This window comes from Lissotriton helveticus, chromosome 6 (genome assembly GCF_964261635.1).
Source record: "Lissotriton helveticus chromosome 6, aLisHel1.1, whole genome shotgun sequence".
NCBI classification, from domain to species: Eukaryota; Metazoa; Chordata; class Amphibia; order Caudata; family Salamandridae; genus Lissotriton; species Lissotriton helveticus.
This window is the reverse complement of record NC_136067.1, coordinates 1,085,107,014-1,085,130,730: the sequence shown is the minus strand read 5'-3', so window position 1 is coordinate 1,085,130,730 and position 23,717 is coordinate 1,085,107,014. Positions and strand designations below refer to the sequence as shown.

At 35.5% G+C, this 23,717-nt stretch overlaps 1 protein-coding gene and 1 long non-coding RNA gene across 2 annotated transcripts in view; both read left to right on the top strand.

Moving 5' to 3' along the window:
- LOC144761645 (uncharacterized) overlaps positions 1-23,717 on the top strand; it is a 281,288-nt gene that overhangs the window by 65,363 nt on the left and 192,208 nt on the right. The window lies entirely within an intron of this gene.
- Positions 250-22,937, top strand: LOC144763278 (uncharacterized). Its single transcript, XM_078648735.1, has 7 exons — positions 250-938; positions 3,376-3,445; positions 4,786-4,856; positions 11,868-11,938; positions 20,253-20,690; positions 21,848-22,063; positions 22,514-22,937. Exons 5-7 carry the CDS (start codon positions 20,253-20,255, stop codon positions 22,772-22,774), a joined length of 915 nt encoding a protein of 304 aa, XP_078504861.1. The 5' UTR covers positions 250-938; positions 3,376-3,445; positions 4,786-4,856; positions 11,868-11,938; the 3' UTR covers positions 22,775-22,937.

Below are 23,717 nucleotides of genomic sequence, written 5' to 3'. Positions count from 1 at the left end.
CTAGTGTTTCCGTGTAGCCTGCCGTGACGTGTCGGGTTTCCTTCCCCGTGGACGAACAACTTTAAGGTAAGCGCTGTGGTCATGTCTTAGTGCGACTCGGTGTAGATAGATTCAAATGTAATTTGTATTTTCTTACAGGTGTTGTAGATTTAACGTAACAGGTGTTCGGCCTATTTGGTTTATGTTCTTCTGATGTTTCTTTTTTGGCCTGTACTCTCTAATGTTTCCGTGTCGGGTCTCATCCGTGGCGTGACGACTTGCAGGTAAGCGATGTGTTTTGTAACTAAACAATTACTGTCACTTTCGAATACCCGGAGTGTTTTGTTACGTTTCAAAAGTAATTTCTAACTTCATTTCTTTCCCTTTATTTGCAGGAATATGTCGGCGGCGTGGTGTCGTAATTCTATTATGCTTACTTTAATAGTTATTTTATATCGTGTGGTTTCAGTGTAGGGAATTATTGCAAAGAGCTATCGTGTTTTTCTACTTTAACAAAATGATATTCACCAGCACTTCTTTTTGTATTTGCAGGCAGCGTGGCGCCAACTCGTCTACCACTAAGCTTTGATATTCAAGATCGGCTAAAGTCGCACATAGCCACTAAGTACTCTAACGAGTCACAGCATCCACGACCTTTTCATTCGGCCAGACAGCCTCCTATCGGCAATTTACATATGTCGAGACAGCAACATCCTAAACAACATCTCACCTACATGTTCTTAACAACAAACTTTGCAAGTCTTTTGTTATTTAATGAACTAACTGCGTTTTTTTTTGTCTTCCACAGTATGTAAAGGACTACAGCCACGGAAAGAAACATTTCTTCGAGCGAGCTCAGAAGGTATACTTCGTGACAGTGGACTGGAGCCTCTCGATTTCTCGACCGATCTCAGGAGGTATACTTCGAGACAGCGGACTGGAGCCTTTCGACATAAACTGTAAGTTCCTTCCTGTCTGTGAAAGTAATTTGTCCTTTTGAGCTGCGGTATTACGACCACAATTTTCAGTTTTACACGCGCAAACAAAGCAGTAATAATATGAATCACTTTAGAATTAAATTTTGTTGCCTATACGTTTGTCCAATTTCACCATGTTTTTGTTTAATGCGTTTGAGTTCTTTTTGGTACATTGCCAATAGGTACATTTACGATATAAATGTTGTCGCATGTCTCCTTTATTCATGAACTTTTCAAATTCAAACAAATGCTTACATTGTAAGGACCTCTGTTTATTCAAATTCGCCATTATGTACATTTTGGATGCCTTGTTTGTGCGATGCCACATTTTATTTAATATGCATAAATCGTGGGGCTGAGTTAGCTGACCACAAGCATGTATTTGTCGCAACACTAGATTTAGTCAAAGCATGAAGGCCTGTTACATTTACTGAGAGCATAAAGAACAGTTAGGATAAGGTGAGACCGACGACTTTCAGTGCAAAGTTATACATCGGCAAACTGTGCATGTAGGAGGAAAATGTAGGTAGATTTACGATATAAATGTTTGCGCATGTCTACTTTATTGATGGCCTTTGAAAATGCGAACACATGCTTACTTTGTAAGGCCTTGCTGTTTAATGCAATTCGTCATTATGTACATTTGGGATGCCTTGTTTGTGCGATGCCAGATTTTATTTCATATGCTCAAATCGTAGGGCTGAGAGTTAGATGGGCACAAGCATGTGTTTGTCGCAACACTCGATTTAGTCACAGCATGAAGGCCCGTTACATTTACTGAGAGCATAAAGAACAGTTAGGATAAGGTGAGACACGACGACTTTCAGGGCTAACTTATACATCGGCAAACTGCATTTAGGAGGAAAATGTTTGCGCATGTAAGTTTAGCCCTTTCTGTGAAAGTAATTTGTCCCCTTTTTTAGTTCATATGCTCAAATCGTAGGGCTGAGAGTTAGATGAGCACAAGCATGTGTTTGTCGCAACACTAGATTTAGTCAGAGCATGAAGGCCCGTTACATTTACTGAGAGCATAAAGAACAGTTAGGATAAAGTGAGACACGACGACTTTCAGTGCAAAGTTATACATCGGAAAACTGCATTTAGGAGAAAAATGTAGGTAGATTTACGATTTAAATGTTTGCGCATGTCTACTTTATTGATGGCCTTTGAAAATTCGAACACATGCTTACTTTGTAAGGCCTTGCTGTTTAATGCAATTCGTCATTATGTACATTTTGGGTGCCTTGTTTGTGCGATGCCAGATTTTATTTCATATGCTCAAATCGTAGGGCTGAGAGTTAGATGGGCACAAGCATGTGTTTGTCGCAACACTAAATTTAGTCATTGCATGAAGGTGAGACACGACGACTTTCAGTGCAAAGTTATACATCGGCAAACTGCATAAAGGAGGAAAATGTTTGCGCATGTAAGTTTAGCCCTTTCTGTGAAAGTAATTTGTCCCCTTTTTTATTTAATATGCTCAAATCGTAGGGCTGAGAGTTAGATGAGCACAAGCATGTGTTTGTCGCAACACTAGATTTAGTCAGAGCATGAATGCCCGTTACATTTACTGAGAGCATAAAGAACAGTTAGGATAAGGTGAGACACGACGACATTCAGTGCAAAGTTATACATGGGCAAACTGCATTTAGGATGACAATGTTTGCGCACGTAAGTTCAGGCCTTTCTGTGAAAGTAATCTGTTCTTTTGAGCAGCGGTATTACGAGCACATTTTTCAGTTTTTATACGCGCAAACAAATCAGTAATAATACGTATTACTTTAAATTTAAATTGTCTTGCATATACATTTGCCCAATTTCCCCATGTTTTTGTTTAATGCCTTTGAGTTCTTTTTCATACATCGCCAATAGGTACATTTACGATATAAATGTTTGCAAACTGTGCATTTAGGATGAAAATGTTTGTGCATGTAAGTATGCCTTTCTGTGAAACTAATTTGCAGTAAGAATACGTATCACTTTACAATTCAATTGTGTTGTATATACATTTGGCCAATTTCACCATGTTTTTTGTTAATCCATTTCAGTGATTTAGGTAAGACTAATCTTTCACACACACATATATATATATATATATATATATATATATATATATATATATGTTCAGTTACAACTTTAGTTCACAAACTGCTTTGCACGATGCGAGAAATTAAATAAAACACTGACAACATTCCTTCTTTTATTTTCACTACGTGCATGCGCGGATTTCTATATTTTTAAAGGCACATACAAACCAGTAACGTGACGCAAATAATTGCCATACTATTACATTAGAACGCATTAATCGCTAATACGCAAAGCTTTAGCTAAGATTCAATTTGCACAGTTTGCATGAGAAAATCACTGCTTTTTTTGCCTGCACTCATAATATTTTGCTAATGCTATTTTTGTTTTGTAGGGTAAAAAAGTACACGTTTGTTGCAACTGACCCATCGACTACACAATTTGAAATTCGTTATATAAACACGGTATGTTAATACTTTATTTATTTTACTTAATACATTTCTTTTTTTAATAATTGCTGTTTGTACTGAGCATTCTTTGCTGTATACTTATACACAAAATTTCGCTCATAAAGCACATCTTATGCTTTTGTACAAGAGCGCCACTGGTAAAGTTGTAGTCAACAGAGAAGGAAAACTTATAACAAACACTTTTTTTACAGGTCCCTGTAGGGAATGCTTTGACTCATTTACCACACGCAATATACATAGATCTCTTTATTTCCTGCCTTCCCTTTCAATTTCTTTCTTGCCTTTCCTTATGTCTCTCTTCTGCATTTACTCTGCATCTCCTTCACAATTTTACATTCAATGTCCTTTCTTTCACTCTCGCATTATTCTTCTCTCCTTTTCTCCGACTTTCTCTTTCTTTTGCTCTCCTTCTCTCTTCTGCATCCTCACTCTTCTGCCCTCACCCTATATATTCATCCCCACCTTCTTTACAGGTCCCGGCAGCAAATGCTTACATACTAAGCTAGCACATGCAACATACATACATTTCACTCTCTTGACTTTCATTTCAATTTTGCATTTTTGCCTTTATCTCTTTTGCATTTACTCTGCATCTCCTTTCCCATTTTGCCATCAGTCTTTCTCTTTTATTTACTCCTGCTCTATTCTTCCCTCACTATTACACCTACTTTCTTTCTTCTTCTCTTCTCCCTCTTTTTTTCATGCCCTCTCTTATACCTTCTCTCTCCTGTTTTAATCTTCTTTCCTTCTATCATGCACACTTTCTTTTACTCCATCTCTATTCAGCTCTCACTTTTACCCATCCTTTTCTTCTCTCTCCTGCTCTCTATTTTTTGCGTCCTCCCCCTTCTGCTTGCTATCTCCCGACTTATCTATTATGCTTATCTCTTTTACCTTCTCTTTTCCTATTCCTTCTATCTTTATTTCTCTCACTCTCTTGATATCTTAACCTTTTGCCCCTCTTCTTCCAGACACTTTCCACCACTCCTTCTTTCTCTCCTTATATCTCGCTCTTTTGTATTCCTTCTTTATTTCTCTCAATTTTGCACATTCTTCCCTCACTATTACACCTACTTTCTTTCTTCTTCTCTTCGCTCACTTTTTTTCATGCCCTCTCTTATACCTTCTCTCTCCTGTTTTAATCTTCTTTCCTTCTATCATGCACACTTTCTTTTACTCCCTCTCTATTCAGCTCTCACTTTTACCCATCCTTTTTCATTGCTACTCTATAATACATAGTGCTTCTAATTCTCTATTTACAACTTCTAATATACTTCACACAAATGTCCTCACTCTTTTCAAACTTTTGCTAACAGTATATTTTACTTTTACAGGACAAAAAATTTGCCATTTGGTGCAACTGCCCCATCGAGGACACATCTTTCAAATTTGTTCATTCAACACGGTACGTTCATACTTAAAACTTATTTTACTTTAGGCATTTTTGGGTAGTACTTCCTGTCTGTACTGGGCATTCTTTGCTAGATTATTATACACAAAAGTTTGCCTCATAAACAACATTTAATTTAGTTTGGAGATGAAAGCAGCACTGGTGAGGTCGTAATCAGGAGAGAGGTCAAAGGTAAAGGAAAACTTATAACTAAGACTTTGTTCTTTCTGTCTGTACTGGGCATTCTTTGCTGGATATACACAAAAGTTTGCCTCATAAACAACATTTGATTTAGTTTGGAGATGAGCAAATGATTAGATACTGAGACAGCACATGCAACATATATACATATCCTTCTCTTGCCTTCCCTTTCAATTTAGCATTCTTGCCTTTCCTCTCTCTTGCATTTACTCTGCATCTCCTTCATGATTTTGCCAGCAGTCTTTCTATTTTATTTACTCCTGCTCTATTCTTTCCTCACTTTCTCCTACTTTCCTTCTTTTTTTTCCTCTCCCTCTTTTGCATCCTTTCTCTTCTACACTCTCTCCTGTATTCCCCTCTTTTCTTTCTTTCTATCATGCACTTTCTTTTACTCACTCTATTCTGCTCTCACTTTTACTCCTCCTTACCTTCTCTCTGATGCTCTTTCTAGCTTGCGTCTCAGCTTGCTCTCTCTACTTATGCTTGCTCTCTCCCTACTTATCTATTATGCTTATCTCTCCTTCCCTCTCTTTTTTCCTATTCCTTCTATCTTTATCTCTCTCCCTCTTGCTCTCTTACCTTTTGCCCCTCTTCTTCTTGCATACCCTTTCCATCTCTCTCCTTTCTTTCTCTACTTCCTAAATGTAGCTGTCTCTTGAATTCATTCTTTATCTCTATTTCCTGCGTCCTTTCTCCTTTCTGCTTCCTCTCTCCCTTTTCTATCATGCTTATCTCTCCTGCCATCTCTTTTCCTATTCCTATCTTTATCTCTCTCCCGCATGCTCTTACCTTTTGCCCCTCTCTTCTTCTTGCATACTCTTTTTATCTCTCTCCTTTATTTCTCTCCTCCTTATGTTGCTATCTTGTATTCCTTCTTTATTTCTCTTTATTTTGCCCACTCCATCTTACATTCACAATCTTGTGCTTTTTTTCATCTATACTCACCTTCTTTCTTCCATCACAATCTGTTCCCTCCTGCTCTCTTTATTGCTCTCCTATATATATCTCTCCTTTCTGCTCTCTCCTTCTCCCTACTACCCCTTATTTCAACTGCTCTCTCTTTCCTTCTTGCTCCCACTCGATTATGCTTCTCTTTTTATCTCCCTCCTTTCTGCTCTTTTCTCTTTGTCATCAATCTCCCTCTTGCACCCTCTTCCAACTGCTCCATTCTTACTTATTTCTTGCTCATGCCCTCCTTCCCACCCTCTCTTTACCTCATGCATTTTCTCTCTCCTTTGCTCTCCCTTTTGCCCTCTCTTTTACTTTCACTTTCTATCTCCTTCCCTATGTTGTTCTCCATTTCCATCTTGCACTCCTCTTTCTTGTCCTCTGACTCCATTCTGCACTCTCTTCTCTCTCCTTTTTGCTCTTTTTTCTCTCTCCTGCACCCTATTCCATCTCCTCTCTCTCCTTCCTTCTTCCTCCCTCTCTATCATGATTATTTTTGTATCTCCCTTCTGCTATTTTCCCTTTGCCATCACTCTCCCTCTTGCCCCCTCTTCCAACTGCTCCCTTCTTAATTCTTTCTTGCTCATGCACACCCTCCCTTTAACTCCTGCTTTCTCTCTTCCTTGCTCTTCCTTTTGCAGTCTGTGACTTTCACTTTCTATCTCCTTCCCTATCTTGTTCTGGCTTTCCATCTTGCACTCCTATTTTTTGCCCTATGCCTCCATTCTGCAGTCTTTTCCCCTTTCTACGTTCTCTCTCATGATCTCCATTATCTTGCATCCTCTTTACTTCCTTATCGATCATACTTCTATCTCCTGCACCCTCTTTCTCTTTCTCTATCTTCTTTTTACCTCCTCTCTGCGTACTCCGTTCTTTTTTTGCACTCTCTCTTCTTTTTTTAAATTACTTCTTTATTCTTTCTTCTCTATATATCTCTCCTTTCTGCTCTCTTCCTTCTTCTTCCTGCCCCCTATTCCATCTGCTCTCTCCTTTCTTCTTGCTCCTTTTCTATCTATCATGCTTCTCTGTCCTGCACTCTCCTTCTTTTCTAATACTCTCCGTGTTCCTCTTCCTCCCTATCTTTCATTCTTTCTATCTCTTTTATGCTTTCTTTTCTCTCTACCATACCTCTCTCCTGCACCCTCTTCCATCTGCTCTCTCTCCCTCCCTCCTTGCTCATGCCTTACTTCTTACTCTTCCTTTACCTTCTGCCTTTCTTCTTACTCCTGCGTATTATCTCCTTCCTGCCTTCACTCTCCATCTCTGTCCTTAAAAGATACCATCTCTTACCTGCAAGAAATCCCTTGTATCATGGAGACGGAGACAGACAGCGAGCCAAGGATACAGACCGGAAATTGTTACCCCCACCGTGCCGTCGCAAAATACCTGCAGAGAACAAAAAAAAATACGTGATTAAACATTTCGGATGGGGCATTCAAAAAAGACAGTCATTTATATTACAAAAGACATCATCGCTTACCTGCAATTTGTTCCGCCACAGACAAAGAAACCTGATACGTCATCAAAGGCAGGTCCCGGCAATGCCGGGCTAGAATCGGGGGCGTTCCCGGCGTCGTTTTGTCGGCAAAAGCCAAAGAATCTTGAACGCCCCTGAGTCTGCTTTAAATTGACGGACAGGCCCCTCGTCCAATGGCTAGGCTCAATTTATGGAGCCAGACAATGAATGACGAGGGCCGACCCAAACTCACACTACAGTTCTCATTAGGTTTTGGCCTGCGCAAAAAAGCTGCTCCCTTTGCGCCCTGCGTCCTTTCTCCTTTCTGCTTGCTCTCTCCATCCTTTTCTATCATGCTTATCTCTCCTGCCCTCTCTTCCTATTCCTTCGATCTTTATCTCTCTCCCTGTTGCTCTCTTACCTTTTGCCCCTCTCTTCTTCTTGCATACCCTTTCCATCTCTCTCCTTTCTTTCTCTGCTCCTTATGTCGCTATCTTGTATTCCTTCTTTATTTCTCTTTATTTTGCCCACTCCATCTTATATTCACACTCTTGTGCTTTTCTTCATCTACCCTCTCACCTTCTTTCTTCCATCCCTCTCTTTACATCATGCTTTTTCTCTCTCTCCCTTGCTCTCCCTTTTGCCCTCTCTCTTACTTTAACTTTCTATCTCCTTCCCCATATTGTGCTACATTTCCATCTTGCACTCCTTCTCTTTCTTGCCCTCTGACTCCATTCTGAACTCTCTTCTCTTTTCTCTCTCCTTTTTGCTCTCTTTCTTCTTACTCTTGACCCCTATTCCATCTGCTCTCTCTCCTTCCTTCTTCCTCCCTCTATATCATCATTCTTTTTTTATCTCCCTTCTGCTATTTTCCCTTTGCCATCACTCTCCCTCTTGCCCCCTCTTCCAACTGCTCCCTTCTTAATTCTTTCTTGCTCATGCACACCCTCCCTTTAACTCCTGCTTTCTCTCTTTCTTGCTCTTCCTTTTGCACTCTGTGACTTTCACTATCTATATACTTCCCTATGTTGTTCTGCCTTTCCATCTTGCACTCCTTATATTTTTGGACCTCTGCCTCCATTCTGCAGTCTTTTCCCCCTTTTACGTTCTCTCTCATGATCTCCATTTATCTTGCATCCTCTCTACTTTCTTATCTATCATACTTCTATCTCCGGCACTCTCTTCCTCTTTCTTACTTATCTTTCTCTAACTTCTTTTCACCTCCTCTCTGCATACTCCGTTCTTTCTTGGCACTCTCTCTTCCTTTTTTTAATTACTTCTTTATTCATTCTTCTCTATATATCTCTCCTTTATGCTCTCTTCCTTCTTCCTGCCCCCTATTACATCTGCTCTCTCCTTTCTTCTAGCTCCTTTTCTATCTATCATGCTTCTCTGTCCTGCACTCCTTTTTCTTTTCTTTTTCTCTTTCTAATACTCTCAGTGTTCCTCTTCCTCCCTATCTATCATTCTTCTCTCTATCTCCTTTATGCTTTCTTTTCTCTCTACCATCCCTCTCTCCTGTACCCTCTTCCATCTGCTCTCTCTCCCTCCCTCTTGCTCATGCCCTACTTCTTACTCTTACTTAACATTCTGTCTTTCTTCTTACTCCTGCGTTTTATCTCCTTCCTGCCTTCACTCTCCATCTCTGTCCTCATCTTGTATTCTCTTTCTATTTTGCACTCTTTGGCTCACTGTCTCAGTCTCCATGGTGCAAGGACCCCCATAGAGAGAGATGTAGATGGAGGGCAGTAAGAAGAGAGCGGTTGGAAGAGGGGGCAAGAGGAAGAGTGATGGCAAAGGGAAAAAAAAGCAAAAAGGAGAGGGAGATAAAGAATAAGGATAGATAAGGCAAGAGAGAGAGTATGCAGAGAGTGAGCAATAGAAAAAACAGATAAAAAAGAGAAAGTTAAAAGGATAAAAGAGGGAGCAAGTGCAAGAGAAAAATAGTACATAGGGAGGAAGAGAAAAAAAAGACAAAAAGAAACGTAAGGGTAGAATGAAGTCAAAAAATCCTTTTCAAACTTAAAAAAAAACCGGTCATTCAAAAGAGACAGTCATTTATTTGTTACAAAACACATCGCTTACCTGAAAGTTGTTACGCCAAGGAGGAGACCCAACACGGAAACACTAGAGAGAACAGCCCAAAAAAAAAACATATTATAAGAATATAAACAAAATAGTTAAACACCTGTAAGAGAAATACTAATTACATTACAATTTAAAACGCATACCTGAAATCCCTTGTGCCATGAAGACAGCGAGCCATGAATCTCAACACAAAATGCCGACCGGAAATAGTTACTATCTTGCACTCTTTGTTTCCTATCTTCTATCACAATTGTACACTTACTTTTCGTCTTCCCTCTCTCTTCCTCCCTCTCTTCCTCCCTATCTACTATTCTTCTCTCTTGCACATTCTCCCTGTTTTGCCTTTAACTTTTTCTCTTTTCTATCTTTTATCTGTTTTTTCCTCTTGCTCACTCTCTGCATCCACTCTTTCTCTCCTTCCTTATCTATCATTATTCTCTTTATCTCCCTCTCCGCTTTTTCCCCCTTTGCTATCACTCTTCCTCTTGTTTCCCCTTTGCTATCACTCTTCCTCTTGCCCACTCTTCCAACTGCTCTCTTCTTTACTGCCCTCCATCTACATCTATCTCTATGGGGGTCCTTGCACCATGGACACTGACAGCGAGCCAAAGATCTCAAGACAAAATGGCAACAAGAAATACTTGACCAACCCTGCTGTCAAATACTGCAACAAAAGAAAAATAAATTTAGTCACATTCGGCGCATTCAAAGTGACAGTATTATCAGCTTTACAAAACACAACAGTGCTTACCTGAAAGTCTTTACACCACTGAGCTGGCCCTCTTGCTCCTGCACTTTCTTCCACCCATTCCTCCTTCTTGCTCATGCCCTACATCCTACCCTCCCTTTTTCTCTCTCTCTCATGTCCTCTCTCCTTCCTGCCTTCACTCTCTATCTACGTCTCCATCTTGTCTTCACTTTCTATCTTGCACTTTTTTTACTTGCTATCTTCTCACTCCATTCTGCACTTACTTCTCTTCTTGCTTTCTAGCTCTCTTGATCTCTTATGTGTCTCCTCTCTTCATCAACACTTTCTAGCTACTTTGTGTGCTTTACACACATTTTTCCACTTCAATTTACTAAGTTAGTGTGAGCATCCCTATAAGGCTATATAGATGATGTTAACTATAGTGTTTATTTAGGAACACTATGCAACAACTATAGAACACCCTGGACAAACGCAATGACTTATATTTACAACTAATTGTGTGAAAGTTTTATATGTTTGTCTGCTATTTCTTTTACAGGTGCACAAACACTCCGCAATTAGGAGTATTTTTGGAATGAGCAATTGCTCTTCCCCCTTTTTTTTATGCACTAAATTATTTTTTGGATATTTTCACTTTCACGCCCCCAGGTCAGGGTGGGCGATTAGAGAGTCCATACCGCCGGGGTATAATTCTGTTATTATAAATGCCTAAGTAAATGTAAACAACTGTAAAACATGAAACATGTTGACTGACTAATTAGTATTTTAAATTAACAAATCCATTACCTTGGGCATTAAATTCAGACACATAACTCTTTCATTTGTATACTAAGCATCAAGAATTATAGATTTTTACTTACACATTAGGCAGTTTTAATTATAAAACTCACAACATGCCTTTTTCACAAAACCTGCTCCGCAGTCTTCTGGCGTCGTAGCACACCAAAGAGGCATTCGGCCTCTTTGGTGGGGCCCAATGATGAAGCATGACACTGACTAGGTCGGTGTGTGAGGGCTTTCTTTTCCACCTAAAGTGAGTGTGCAATTCCCCAGTTGCATCACTCAGTCTCTGTGGCAAATTCAGATGTATTTAACGTCTCTTCTATTGTTTATTTAGATTTAACAAGAGATTAAGTGTTCCTTAATCTCACTACCTCTCCTATTCCTTTGTACTTGCTTAAAATTACAAACAATGCATCTAATACACTCTTTACAACTTCTCATAAAAATCACTTCATGTAATTTACATTTCTATTTTTTTGTAGCTTACATTCTACACCTCTATATATCCTCTCTTCCTTATCAGACTTCTCTCTTTTCCTTATCTTTCTCTTCATCTTTCCACTACTCTTAATATTGCCTAACCACCCCTCTTTATTAACATCTCTTCTTCCTGCCCTCCATCTCTCTCTATCTTGCTCACTTTATCCTCCTTACTACTATACATTACTAGTTACTCTATACTACATACACTTCTAATACTCGATTTACGACTACTAATATGCTTCACTCAGTCCACACACATACTACACATACAACTTCTACACATAGTCTTGAGTATCGAGCCGCTTTTATTATATTAATATGTCAACTCAATATTAATGCTTGTTTCATTCTTCCTTAGATTGCCAATTGATTGAATAACATCAGACGTTCATAATTGTTTGACACAACATCAGTGAAAACATCATCACGGTAAAAGTATCTATTTTGCTTCTGTATTGACTTGTAAGTATAGAAATAGCAAGGGAAAAAGCAAGACACATATCAACACACACGTGTATATATATATATATATATATATATATATATATATATATATATATATATATATATATATATAGTATATACTTAGAATTCGAAAAGATAGTATAAAAGATTTCCATAGGTAACATTAATCTTAAGAAAAAAAAATAGTTAACAAAAAAGTAAAAGTAATTGCTTTTTATTTTGCTACCAGCTCCAACTATAAAACAAGTCCAAAACAACAATAGAGTGGATTTAGAGAAAAATAAACTAGACAAAATCAGATATATAATTAGTTATTAAAAAAATTATATATATATTTATATACTTAACATTGAAAATTATTTCTTTTATAAAAACAATTGCTAATTGTTTGGAAATATATACAATTAGAAGTATGTTTTTTAAATAAGCTATCAACCTGTAACTTGGAATATATTTAACAGTAAAATAACTATATATATATACATATAAATATATCCAATTATATATATATCCAAATATATATATATATATATATATATATATATATATATATATATATATATATATATATATGCTAATAGTATAACTTATAGCTAGTACATCACTAAAATTGTAAACAAAATACATCTAAATCTGCTATCTAAAATACAAAGCAAAAAAATAGTGTTCAATTAATTGCCTTGCATTATAGTTAACTACAAAAGAAAATATAAATTAGCTATAGATATATATATATATATATATATATATATATATATATATAGAGAGAGATTAAATAAGAGAACGAAAATAGACTCGCGTATAACAAAAAAATCTAGCAATACTGTAGCGATATCAAATTATTTCATAAATTAGATTAGCTAAGATGCAAATACTAGCAGCAGATTATCATCAAGGTCATGACAAATTTACATGCAATTCTAGAGGTTATCAATGCTTGCCAAATAGTACTTTTGCAATTATACACAACTATTACAAAGATGCACATACATGGACTAAAGAAGACTTGCATTACATTATGAAATTAGGTGATGCTTTATATTTAGATATGCATTTACTTAATAGCGAACAACTTAGGCATCCAGATGAGTTACCAAATTTTATTGAACACAATACTACTATCTATTCTCTTAAACTTAAAGAACCTTATTATGGAGACATATTACAACAATGTGACCCTTCGTTTCCAAATCTCAACAAAATATTAAAACCTGCACTTGATTCCAACTCCGGTGTTGTACTTTGCATGGAAATTTATGTTATTTCCATTTTTAAGAAAAATGATTCGTACTTTGTATTTGACTCACATAGTCGTGATAAGACTGGAATGCCTCATCCAAATGGAACATGTATTACTATACAGTTCACATTTGAAAAACTTCTAGAGTACATCACTAATCTGGCACACTATCTTAAGAAACCAAACCTGAATTGTGTGCCGTATGAATTAACTCCAATACAAATAAGTACGATTACAAAAGAATCACTTCAAAAAGCAATGGTGCGTCATGAAAAAAATAAGAATGCAGTAGCACCGAAAAATTTTTATGTGTATTCTACTAAAGGTAGTGAAAATTTTTTCACACAAGCATTTGAAATGCGTATAGAAAATGCCAAAAAAATCATTCAGAGATGTCAATCTAACAAAAATACTTTTTGGAATAAGGAACAGCCATTAGCATTTTTAGATAATACTCCTAGTACTAGTACGTATTCCTGTGCAATTATCACTACAACAGGGCCTAATAATCAATCTAAAAAGAACAGCAAGCAGATCAGCACAACACAATATACTAATACACCAGAAGAGACTACTCCTACTGACACATATGCAAGTATACTTAAGAAAACACTTAAGAGCAACACAGAAAGACAACATATTAATAGCACACACATAAATGTACAACAAACAATACCAGCAAGTAATTTAAATACCAACACATATTCTACTAATGTAATTAATAACACACACATAAATGTACAACAAACAATAAACACAAGTAATGTACATACAAACACATATTCAAGTGATTACTATAATACATATAAACTTATTACTGGAAGTAATGACAGTTTACTTCATGATAATATACACAATAGCACATTGCAGAACAAGGAAAGTAGCACAAATAATACCAATATAGATTCACATATTTTAACACAAACACCACAAGAAATTCCCTTTTTACATAACACACATCCACAGGAAAAAAATACACATAGTGATAAAACTATTCACTATACACATTGTCTTCAAAATAGTATATTTGCTATTCTAAAGAACTACTGTAAACCAGCATATATTTGGGATAGTGTAGACTTGCACTGTATTATGAATCTTGGAGATGCTTTGTACACTGAAATGCACTCTGTCGATGAACAAGATTGTATGCAACCTCTAAAGTTACCAAATTACATAGTTAGCAATGACATAATCTATTCTACAAAGCTCAAAAAATGCTTTAGCGAAGAACTAACAAAATCAGCACAAACTTTACATAGTAAATTTATATCTGCACTAACTTCTACAATTAATTCACAAACTGGTATATTGATCTCTATAGGTAGATATATATTTTCAGTCTTCAAAAGTCTACATACATACTCTCTATTTGATTCACATAGCCAAAATGAAAATGCAATACAACATCCTAATGGAACATGTATTGCTATCAACATTGACTCTATTAATCTTATTATAGAATACATCCTAAAGTTAGGCAATAGAGAACAAATGACTAATTCTGAGAGTATTACTTTAGATTTAACTACAGTGAACATAACAACAATTAGCAAAAAAGGATTATACCGAACACAACGGAATCATAAACAAGGAAATGTAAAGTCTAGAAAAAGCATATATGTTCATACGACACATATATCTATAAATGCATTAGGGGAAATTCCTTCGAATAACTTACAAGTAGAAAATACAATAATAAACACACAAAACAGCAATAGTCAGGACAATAGACTGCATGTAACAGAAGACAGTTATTTAGCTTCACACATAGCTCTTAACAATACTGAGATAATAAACACATTAACAGCTAATGTTGAATCACTAATTCAACCAACCAATATAGAAATTCTAGAAATAAACAGTAATAGAAAAAGAAAACGGACACAAAACAAAGAGAATGAACCTAATCATAGACATATAGCAGGTCAAACAACAAATGAGATAATTAGGATATTTCAGGAAGAAATACGATATGGACCCGAGTACACTTGCACTATTTGCAATCAACTATGGCATAAGCAAAGTCTTCAAAATACACACAGTATTAGTAAGAGAGCTAAATTCATAGAATGTAATATTAGCAAATACAGAACAAATGAGATATGCAGAACATGTTACACATATATATCTAAAGACAAAATACCTCCATGTTCAGTATATAATGGGATGACATTTCCTGATATCCCAGCAGTCTTACAGTTGCATAACTTAGAAGAAAGATTAGTATCGCCAAGAATACCTTTTTTACAAATTAGAACATTACCACGTGGATTCCAAAAATCTCTATCAGGTGCAGTAGTAAATGTCCCTGCAGACGTTATGACAACAGTAACTGTTTTACCAAGGCAAATTAATGATAACATGACAATTCCAATAAAATTAAAAAGGAAATTAAGTTATAAATCTTATACCCATTATGAAAATGTTAGACCAAACAAAGTTAAACGTGCAGCTTTATATTTAGCCACTACAAGCACTTTGTTTCAAGAATATGGAATCACTATTAATAAAGATTGGGATTATACAACACAAGATATACATTCTTGTGATGAGACTTCAGATACAAGTAATACGTCAGATTCCTCAGACAACATTCCAGCAGGAAATTTAGATACTATGTTAGATAATGAAACTATTACTACAGAAACAAATAATATTTTAAGTTTAGCACCTGCAGAATATAACACACCAAGAGGCCTGTATGAAGACAAAGATTCTGAATATTTGGCATTCCCAACTATATTTTGCGGAAAACGAAGGCCGACTAATGAAGAAAGGCATGTCCCAATACATTACAGCACAATCTGTCAATCAGAAGTAAGAAGTAATGATCTAAGAGTAGCAAAGTGTGTTACTAATCTTTTCTTTAAATTAAAAACATTACACATTAAACAATTACAGAGCAAAATATTTATATCTCTTAGGAAATACTTTAATAATGGAAACATTATAACTGCCAAAGACATAAAGAATAAATTAGATACAATTTTGCAGTATAATGAAGGATACAAAATACTTAAAACTATCCGTAGTTCACCACCATATTGGGAGCAATGCAAAAAAGACCTCTTTGCTATGATTAGACAATTAGGATTACCAACATTTTTTTTAACTTTATCTGCTGCAGAAACGAAATGGTATCACTTAATTAACATATTATTACGTACAGAAAAGAGACCAGAATGCACAAAAGAAGAATTTAACAATATGTCATGGGAAACAAAATGCAAATTAATACAGCAGAATCCCATTACATGTGCAAGACATTTTGACTTCCAAGTTCGGAAATTATTTAATTCTGTTTTATTGCATGAAAGTAATCCAATTGGCAAAATTATTGATTACTTTTATAGAGTGGAATTCCAACAACGGGGATCACCACATATACATGCTATAATATGGATTGAAAATGCTCCACTATATGAAACTTCTGATAGAAATGAAGTCACTACTTTCATAAATAAGTATGTTACATGTGCAAAAACAGAAGAACCAGATATAGAGTCTTTACTACCTCTACAAAGACACGGCCATACCAAAAACTGCCGTATCAAACATAAAAGAACATGCAAATATCATTATCCCAGATATCCAATGCCTGAAACTTTTATACTAGAACCAATAGAGCTAGACAAAACAAATAACGAGCTCTTACAGCAAATTGAACTAATACATCTAACTATAAATAGCCAAGAATTTTCAGATTATACTTTTGAACAGTTTTTACATTCAATGAACATAGATCTAAAACAATATACTTTATGTATACAATCTATTATACAAAAAAATACTATTTTCTTGAAAAGGACACCAGCTGAATGCTTTATAAATAACTACAATCCAACTATTTTGAAAGCATGGCAAGCAAACATAGATATACAATACATCTTAGATGCATATGCATGTGCTGTGTATATTGTTTCATACATTAGTAAATCACAGCGAGGAATGAGCAAACTAATTGCCCAAGCTGCTAAAGAAGTACATGCCAATCCAAGTATTAAAGAACAACTTAAGCATATAGGGAACAAATTCTTAAACTGTACAGAAATAAGTGCCCAAGAAGCAGCATATCTAATACTACAAATTCCTTTACGGAAAAGTTCAAGATCTTTTGTATTTATCAATACAAGTCCTAATGAAAAGCGTACATACTTATTAAAAGACATCGAAACTATCAATTCTTTACCAGATGAGTCTTGTAAAATACAATATGATAATATTATAGTCAGGTATAGTAAACGCCCTGTAAAATTAGAAACATGTACATTAGCTGACTATGCATCTATGTATAATGAAAAGAAAAAATGTAAAGGAAAAGAAGAAACAGGCCATGACAATTTCCTTATTGAAAATAACTTTCATAGCTCAGATGACGAAGAACTTGAGATAAATTTAGTAGACGAAACAAACTGCATAAAAAGAAAAAAAGCAAGAGTAATTCGCTATTGCAGATTTAACATCAAAAATGACTCAGAAAATTACTATAGAGAATTGCTCATGCTTTTTTACCCATGGCGAAATGAACATAATATAATTAATAACAAGGAAACTTATTATGAACGCTATCTAGAACTTAAAAATGCAGTTGATTCAAACCATAATAAATATAATAAACATAATAAACAACTAACAACTAATAGCAATGAAACTAGTATATTAGATACATTGCTACCACCAATAGATACAGAAGAAGATAACACCATATTCCATGAAGTGCAAAATAATGAAAACCCATTGTATGACCTATCATTTGATTTAGGGATTAGAAGTACAAGTAGAGAAGAATCACTAAGCAATAACATAATGCCAAAAGAACAATATGATAGTATAATGCAAAATCTAACAGCAGAACAACTTAACTTTATATATCATCATTTGCATTGGGTTAAAACAAAAGAAACACCATGCTACACATTTTGTACAGGTGGTGCAGGAGTAGGCAAAAGTTTCCTTATAACAGCACTTTACCAAACATTAGTACGTTATTACAATACAAAAGCAGGAGAAAACCCAGATAACATATATGTATTGCTTACAGCTCCAACTGGCAAAGCAGCACATAACATTCAAGGACAAACACTACATAGTACTTTTAAAATACCTATTTCACAAACACTAACTCATAGACAGCTAACTCATGAGAATAGAAGCACACTACAAGGTCAGCTAATGCATCTTAAATTGCTAATAATTGATGAAATATCAATGGTAGGGGCTAATGTATTCAACTTTATACATAATAGATTGCAAGAGATAAAAATGTCTGATCTCCCTTTTGGCGGAATATCTATTTTAGCAATTGGAGACTTTTACCAATTGAAGCCAGTTTTTGACCCATACATATTTGACAACCCAAAACATTCATATAGGCCAGTAAGTACTAATTTATGGCAGACACATTTCAAGTTATTTGAGTTGACTAAAATAATGAGACAACAAAATGACTTGCCATTTGCTCAACTACTAAACAGATTAAGAGAAGGGAAACAAACAAATGAGGATATTATACAGATAAAAACACGAGAAATAGAGCCACCTGAAAACATTAGCAAAACGATCCCTTACATTATGGGAACTAACAATGAAGTCAATAGCATAAATAATGCAGTTTTATTAGAACATATAGCCCATTACCCAGTTTACACAGCTACAGCAATAGATACAGTTGCAGCAGACTTAAGTGAAGCAGTAAAAAAAAAAATACTCAAACAGTTGCCCACAGATTCTACTAAAACAATGAGCCTGCCATCAATATTACATATTGCATTGCAATTAAGATATGATTTAACTAACAATATAAATGTCAATGATGGTTTAACAAATGGTGCAACAGGTATAGTAGAATTTGTAGAAACTATCAATAACAGCCCAAATGTAATTTGGATTAATTTTGATAAAGAAACAGTAGGCAAATTAACAAGACAAGAAAACAAACACATATATCACAGTAATATTTTGCCTCATTGGACACCCATTCATGCTATTACACGGCATTTCCAATATACAAAGAAATTTATAACTATTATACGCAAACAATTCCCATTGAGACAATCATCTGCAAGAACTATACATAGAACACAAGGAGAAACAATTGAGCCCATTTACATTCACTTTAACAACAGTAAAGTACATCATCTACATTATGTAGCTTTAAGCAGAGCTAAATCTTTAGACAACATATACATTAGAAACTTTCAGCAAGACAAAATAGCTGTACATCCAAAAGTGCATGAAGAAATGACACGTTTAAGAACACACATGCAATTACAAATATCAGTACCACAATTAGATAGCTATAGACAACAGTGTAATATAATTGTCCATAACATACGGTCCTTGCAAAGAAATTACACTGCTATTAAATCAGACAAAAATATCATGAACAGTGATATTATATGCCTCACTGAAATCAACACAACTAGAAAAGCAGATAAGAATACGTTCTTAATAGAACAATATCACCTAGTATTATTTGATAAATTTCACAACCAGCACACTAAGCATGGTATTGCCATTTACTACAAAAAAAACATGCTTTTATCGCCAATATATCAAACACAACACGAAATTGACTTTTTATTTTTCACTCAGCATCTTAATGATTCAGAATACTTATTTATTATACTGTACAAACCACCACATGTACTTTTGCAGGCATTATTACAAGCTTTAAGTAGCATAATTAACTTGTATCCAAATTCAAAATATGTCATCATGGGAGACTTCAATATAGATTTAACACAAATGTCACCAAACAGAACTTTGCTATTAGAATATATGCTACAGCAATTTCAATGTCAGCAAAAAATACAACAATACACAACAGACTACAATTCTACACTAGATCACATCTATACTAATGACAACATCATGCACTACGGTACATTAGAATCATATTATAGTGATCACAAAGCATTATGGGTGGCAGTTTAAAATGCAACCACTTCATTAACATGCTATTTTATTACAGGTAATAGCAAAAGGGGAAAAATTTATGCTCAGAATGTGTACTAACATTTTCTCTCATTTCAGATGATTTCCATAGAAGACCTCAAAAAAATGAAACATGAAGACAACAAACCTTACCAAAAAACAATCCGAGCCAACGTAATAAAATGTTCGACAAAAACAAACTATACAAATGCTAAACAAGAGCACAAAGTCATGTATCATCTAGCTCTAGCTGATGAAAGTAGTTGCATTAAAGCAACGTGCTACAATGAGCCATTTTACCAGCAAACTAAAGAAGGACAAGCTATTATGATTCGCAATTTCTTAGCCAAAAACAATGTGATTATTATCACGAAACAAACGAAACTATCACGCATGATGCCCTTATCTATACCTCAAGAAATAATACAGGAGGCAGAATATATCCTACAACCCCCTGCTCCACCAATATCACCGATAAAAACAGTTAAAACAGCTTCACTACGCTCATTAATGAGCATTTCTGGGACTATTGCTGAGGTAAGCTTATAAAAAAATAAAAAAAACTCACCCTTTTACACGCACACTATATAACAAAAACTCTTCCACACAATACTTACACCTTTGACAAACTCTCCCTCTTTGACAGACTCTCTCGCTCTTTGACAGACTCTCTCGCTCTTTGACAGACTCTCTCTCTCTTTGACAGACTCTCTCTCTCTTTGACAGACTCTCTCTTTGACAGACTCTCTCTCTTTGACAGACTCTCTCTCTCTTTGACAGACTCTCTCTCTCTTTGACAGACTCTCTCTCTCTTTGACAGACTCTCTCTCTCTTTGACACTCTCTCTCTCTTTAACAGCCTCTCTCTCTCTTTGACAGCCTCTCTCTCTCTTTGACAGACTCTCTCTCTCTTTAACAACTCTCTCTCTCTTTGACAGACTCTCTCTCTCTTTAACAGACTCTCTCTCTCTTTGACAGACTCTCTCTCTCTTTGACAGACTCTCTCTCTTTGACTCTCTCTTTGACTCTCTCTTTGACTCTCTCTTTGACTCTCTCTTTGACTCTCTCTTTGACAGACTCTCTCTCTTTGACAGACTTTCTTCAACAGACTGTCTCTCTTTGACAGACTGTCTCTCTTTGACAGACTGTCTCTCTGACAAACTCTCTCTCTCTTTGACAGACTCTCTCTCTCTTTGTCAAAGAGAGAGAGAGTCTGTCAAAGAGAGAGAGAGTCTGTCAAAGAGAGAGAGTTTGTCAGAGAGACAGTCTGTCAAAGAGAGACAGTCTGTCAAAGAGAGACAGTCTGTCAAAGAGAGACAGTCTGTCAAAGAGAGAGAGAGTCTGTCAAAGAGAGAGAGAGTCTGTCAGACTGTCTCTCTTTGACAGACTGTCTCTCTGACAAACTCTCTCTCTTTGACAGACTCTCTCTTTGACAGACTCTCTCTCTCTGACAGACTATCTCTCTTTTTGACAGACTCTCCCTCTTTGACAGACTCTCCCTCTTTGACAGACTCTCTCTCTCTTTGACAGACTCTCTCTCTCTTTGACAGACTCTCTCTCTCTTTGACAGACTCACTATTTGACAGACTCTCTCTTTGACAGACTCTCTCTCTCTTTGACAGACTCTCTCTCTCTTTGATAGACTCTCTCTTTGACAGACTCTCTCTAATTTCGATTACCAATTTTGTCTTACAGGAAGAAGAAATAAAAACAATTGTTATTGCCGGACAAGATGCAAAACTTAAATCAATAACTGTGAAAGATACAACGGACTCAGTAAAAATAACTCTTTGGAGAGATGCCACAGACTTTCCCATAGAAATTGGATCCTACATTAAGATGACGCACCTGACAGTGCATGAATTTAACAACAATAAAATGTTAAACACAACAAGAAATACGCAATTTCAAGTAAGTACAAATTAGGGAAATATTAATAACTTGCTCTACTACTCAATCTATACTATCTACTTTTTAAAACACCATCAAACTCTATATTCACTAATTACAATTCACTCAAACTCTCGCTTCTAATACTCTCTATCTAAATGCATTAAGCTATACTATGTATTCTACTAATCACTACTATAAAACTAACTAATACTCTCCACTTTATTAAAACGTATTTTTACTAAAGTAGCTATAACATTACAAAACAGTCTCTAATCCTCTATTATACACACTATATTATACCTTTTCACTATACGTACTCACAATCTATCCTTTCTTAAACTATCTTCACTACTTATTAACATTATTTAAGACTGCATATAACAAGAAATTTTTCCGTAGGTCAACACAAGAAAAGAAATAAAATAACTTCATAAATATGAAATTAACTAAATTCTTTTTCCTTCACAGAAAATACAACCACCAGAAGAAGAAATAAATATGACTATATATGGGCTAGAAACTGCGAATCAGGAACACAGTACACTAAATGTACATATTGATAATGCAGAAAATTTACAATCTGTCGAAATAGATAACAATATTCTACTGGACTTCTTCAATATACCACCAGACATTGACGACATTCAAGAAGCTCTAATGCCAATCTGGCCAAAAAATGTAAATGTAATATTACAAAATGGATACATACGAAAAATACATGAGTTGTAAAAAACAACACAATACTTTACTGTAAATAAAAGTACAAAATGGAAGATATTCAAATTATGTTTCTGTAAAAAGGCTAAAAATACAGTATTTTAATTAAAGTTTAATTTGCTTGCAAACAATAATACTAAATATATATTTACTTAAATAAAACTTTTTAAAGCTTTTTATCTTGTATTTGCATTATTATTTACAGAGTACATAAGATATGTTAATGGACAATTTTACTTTAAAAATACTACAACAAATGCAATTATTCTATAGCAAATTGAGCTACATGCAAAAATGTTACTGTGTAAATTTTTTTTTACAGAAGCTACACCACATGTGCACTCATTCGATGTTATGTAGCAAATTCATCTGTCTTATACATTGTGAAAAAATGGTAACATAAACACATATCCAACGTTCATTGAAAATGCTACTCCCATGATAATGCTCATACGCCCACATTTTCATCCATCCACCCATCATTCATCCCACCACCTTTTCATACATCATTCATACATGCAACATTTTCTCCATCCATACATCCATCTAACATTTCATTCTCCAAAATATACATCCATCCACACACCCTTTCATCATCCATCATTCATCCACTTACCTTTTCACACATCCATCCATGCAACTTTTAATTTAGCCTTTCATCCTCCTATCCATACATCCTTCATCCATCCACACTATCATCTATACATCCATACGCCCACCCTTTCTCCATCCACACATCATTCATCGCATCCACCCATCATTCACCACAGCACCTTTTCACACATACATCCAGCCATCTTTTCTTCCATCCATACTTCATCCGTCCACCCTTTTGTCCTTTCATGCATCCTTTCATCCACACTTTTATTCATCCATCCACACTTGCATCTTTCTATCCATACATCCATCCTTTTCACATCCACCCTTCAATTCATACACCCACCTACATTTGCAC

What these genes read in the sequence shown, in the direction of transcription:
- LOC144763278 (XM_078648735.1), top strand. Translation starts at nt 20,253, where the DNA reads ATGATTTCCATAGAAGACCTCAAAAAAATGAAACATGAAGACAACAAA. An exon ending in TTTCTGGGACTATTGCTGAG is followed by an intron (nt 20,691 to 21,847) that starts GTAAGCTTATAA and finishes TTTGTCTTACAG; the next exon opens with GAAGAAGAAATAAAAACAAT. An exon ending in CAAGAAATACGCAATTTCAA is followed by an intron (nt 22,064 to 22,513) that starts GTAAGTACAAAT and finishes TTTCCTTCACAG; the next exon opens with AAAATACAACCACCAGAAGA.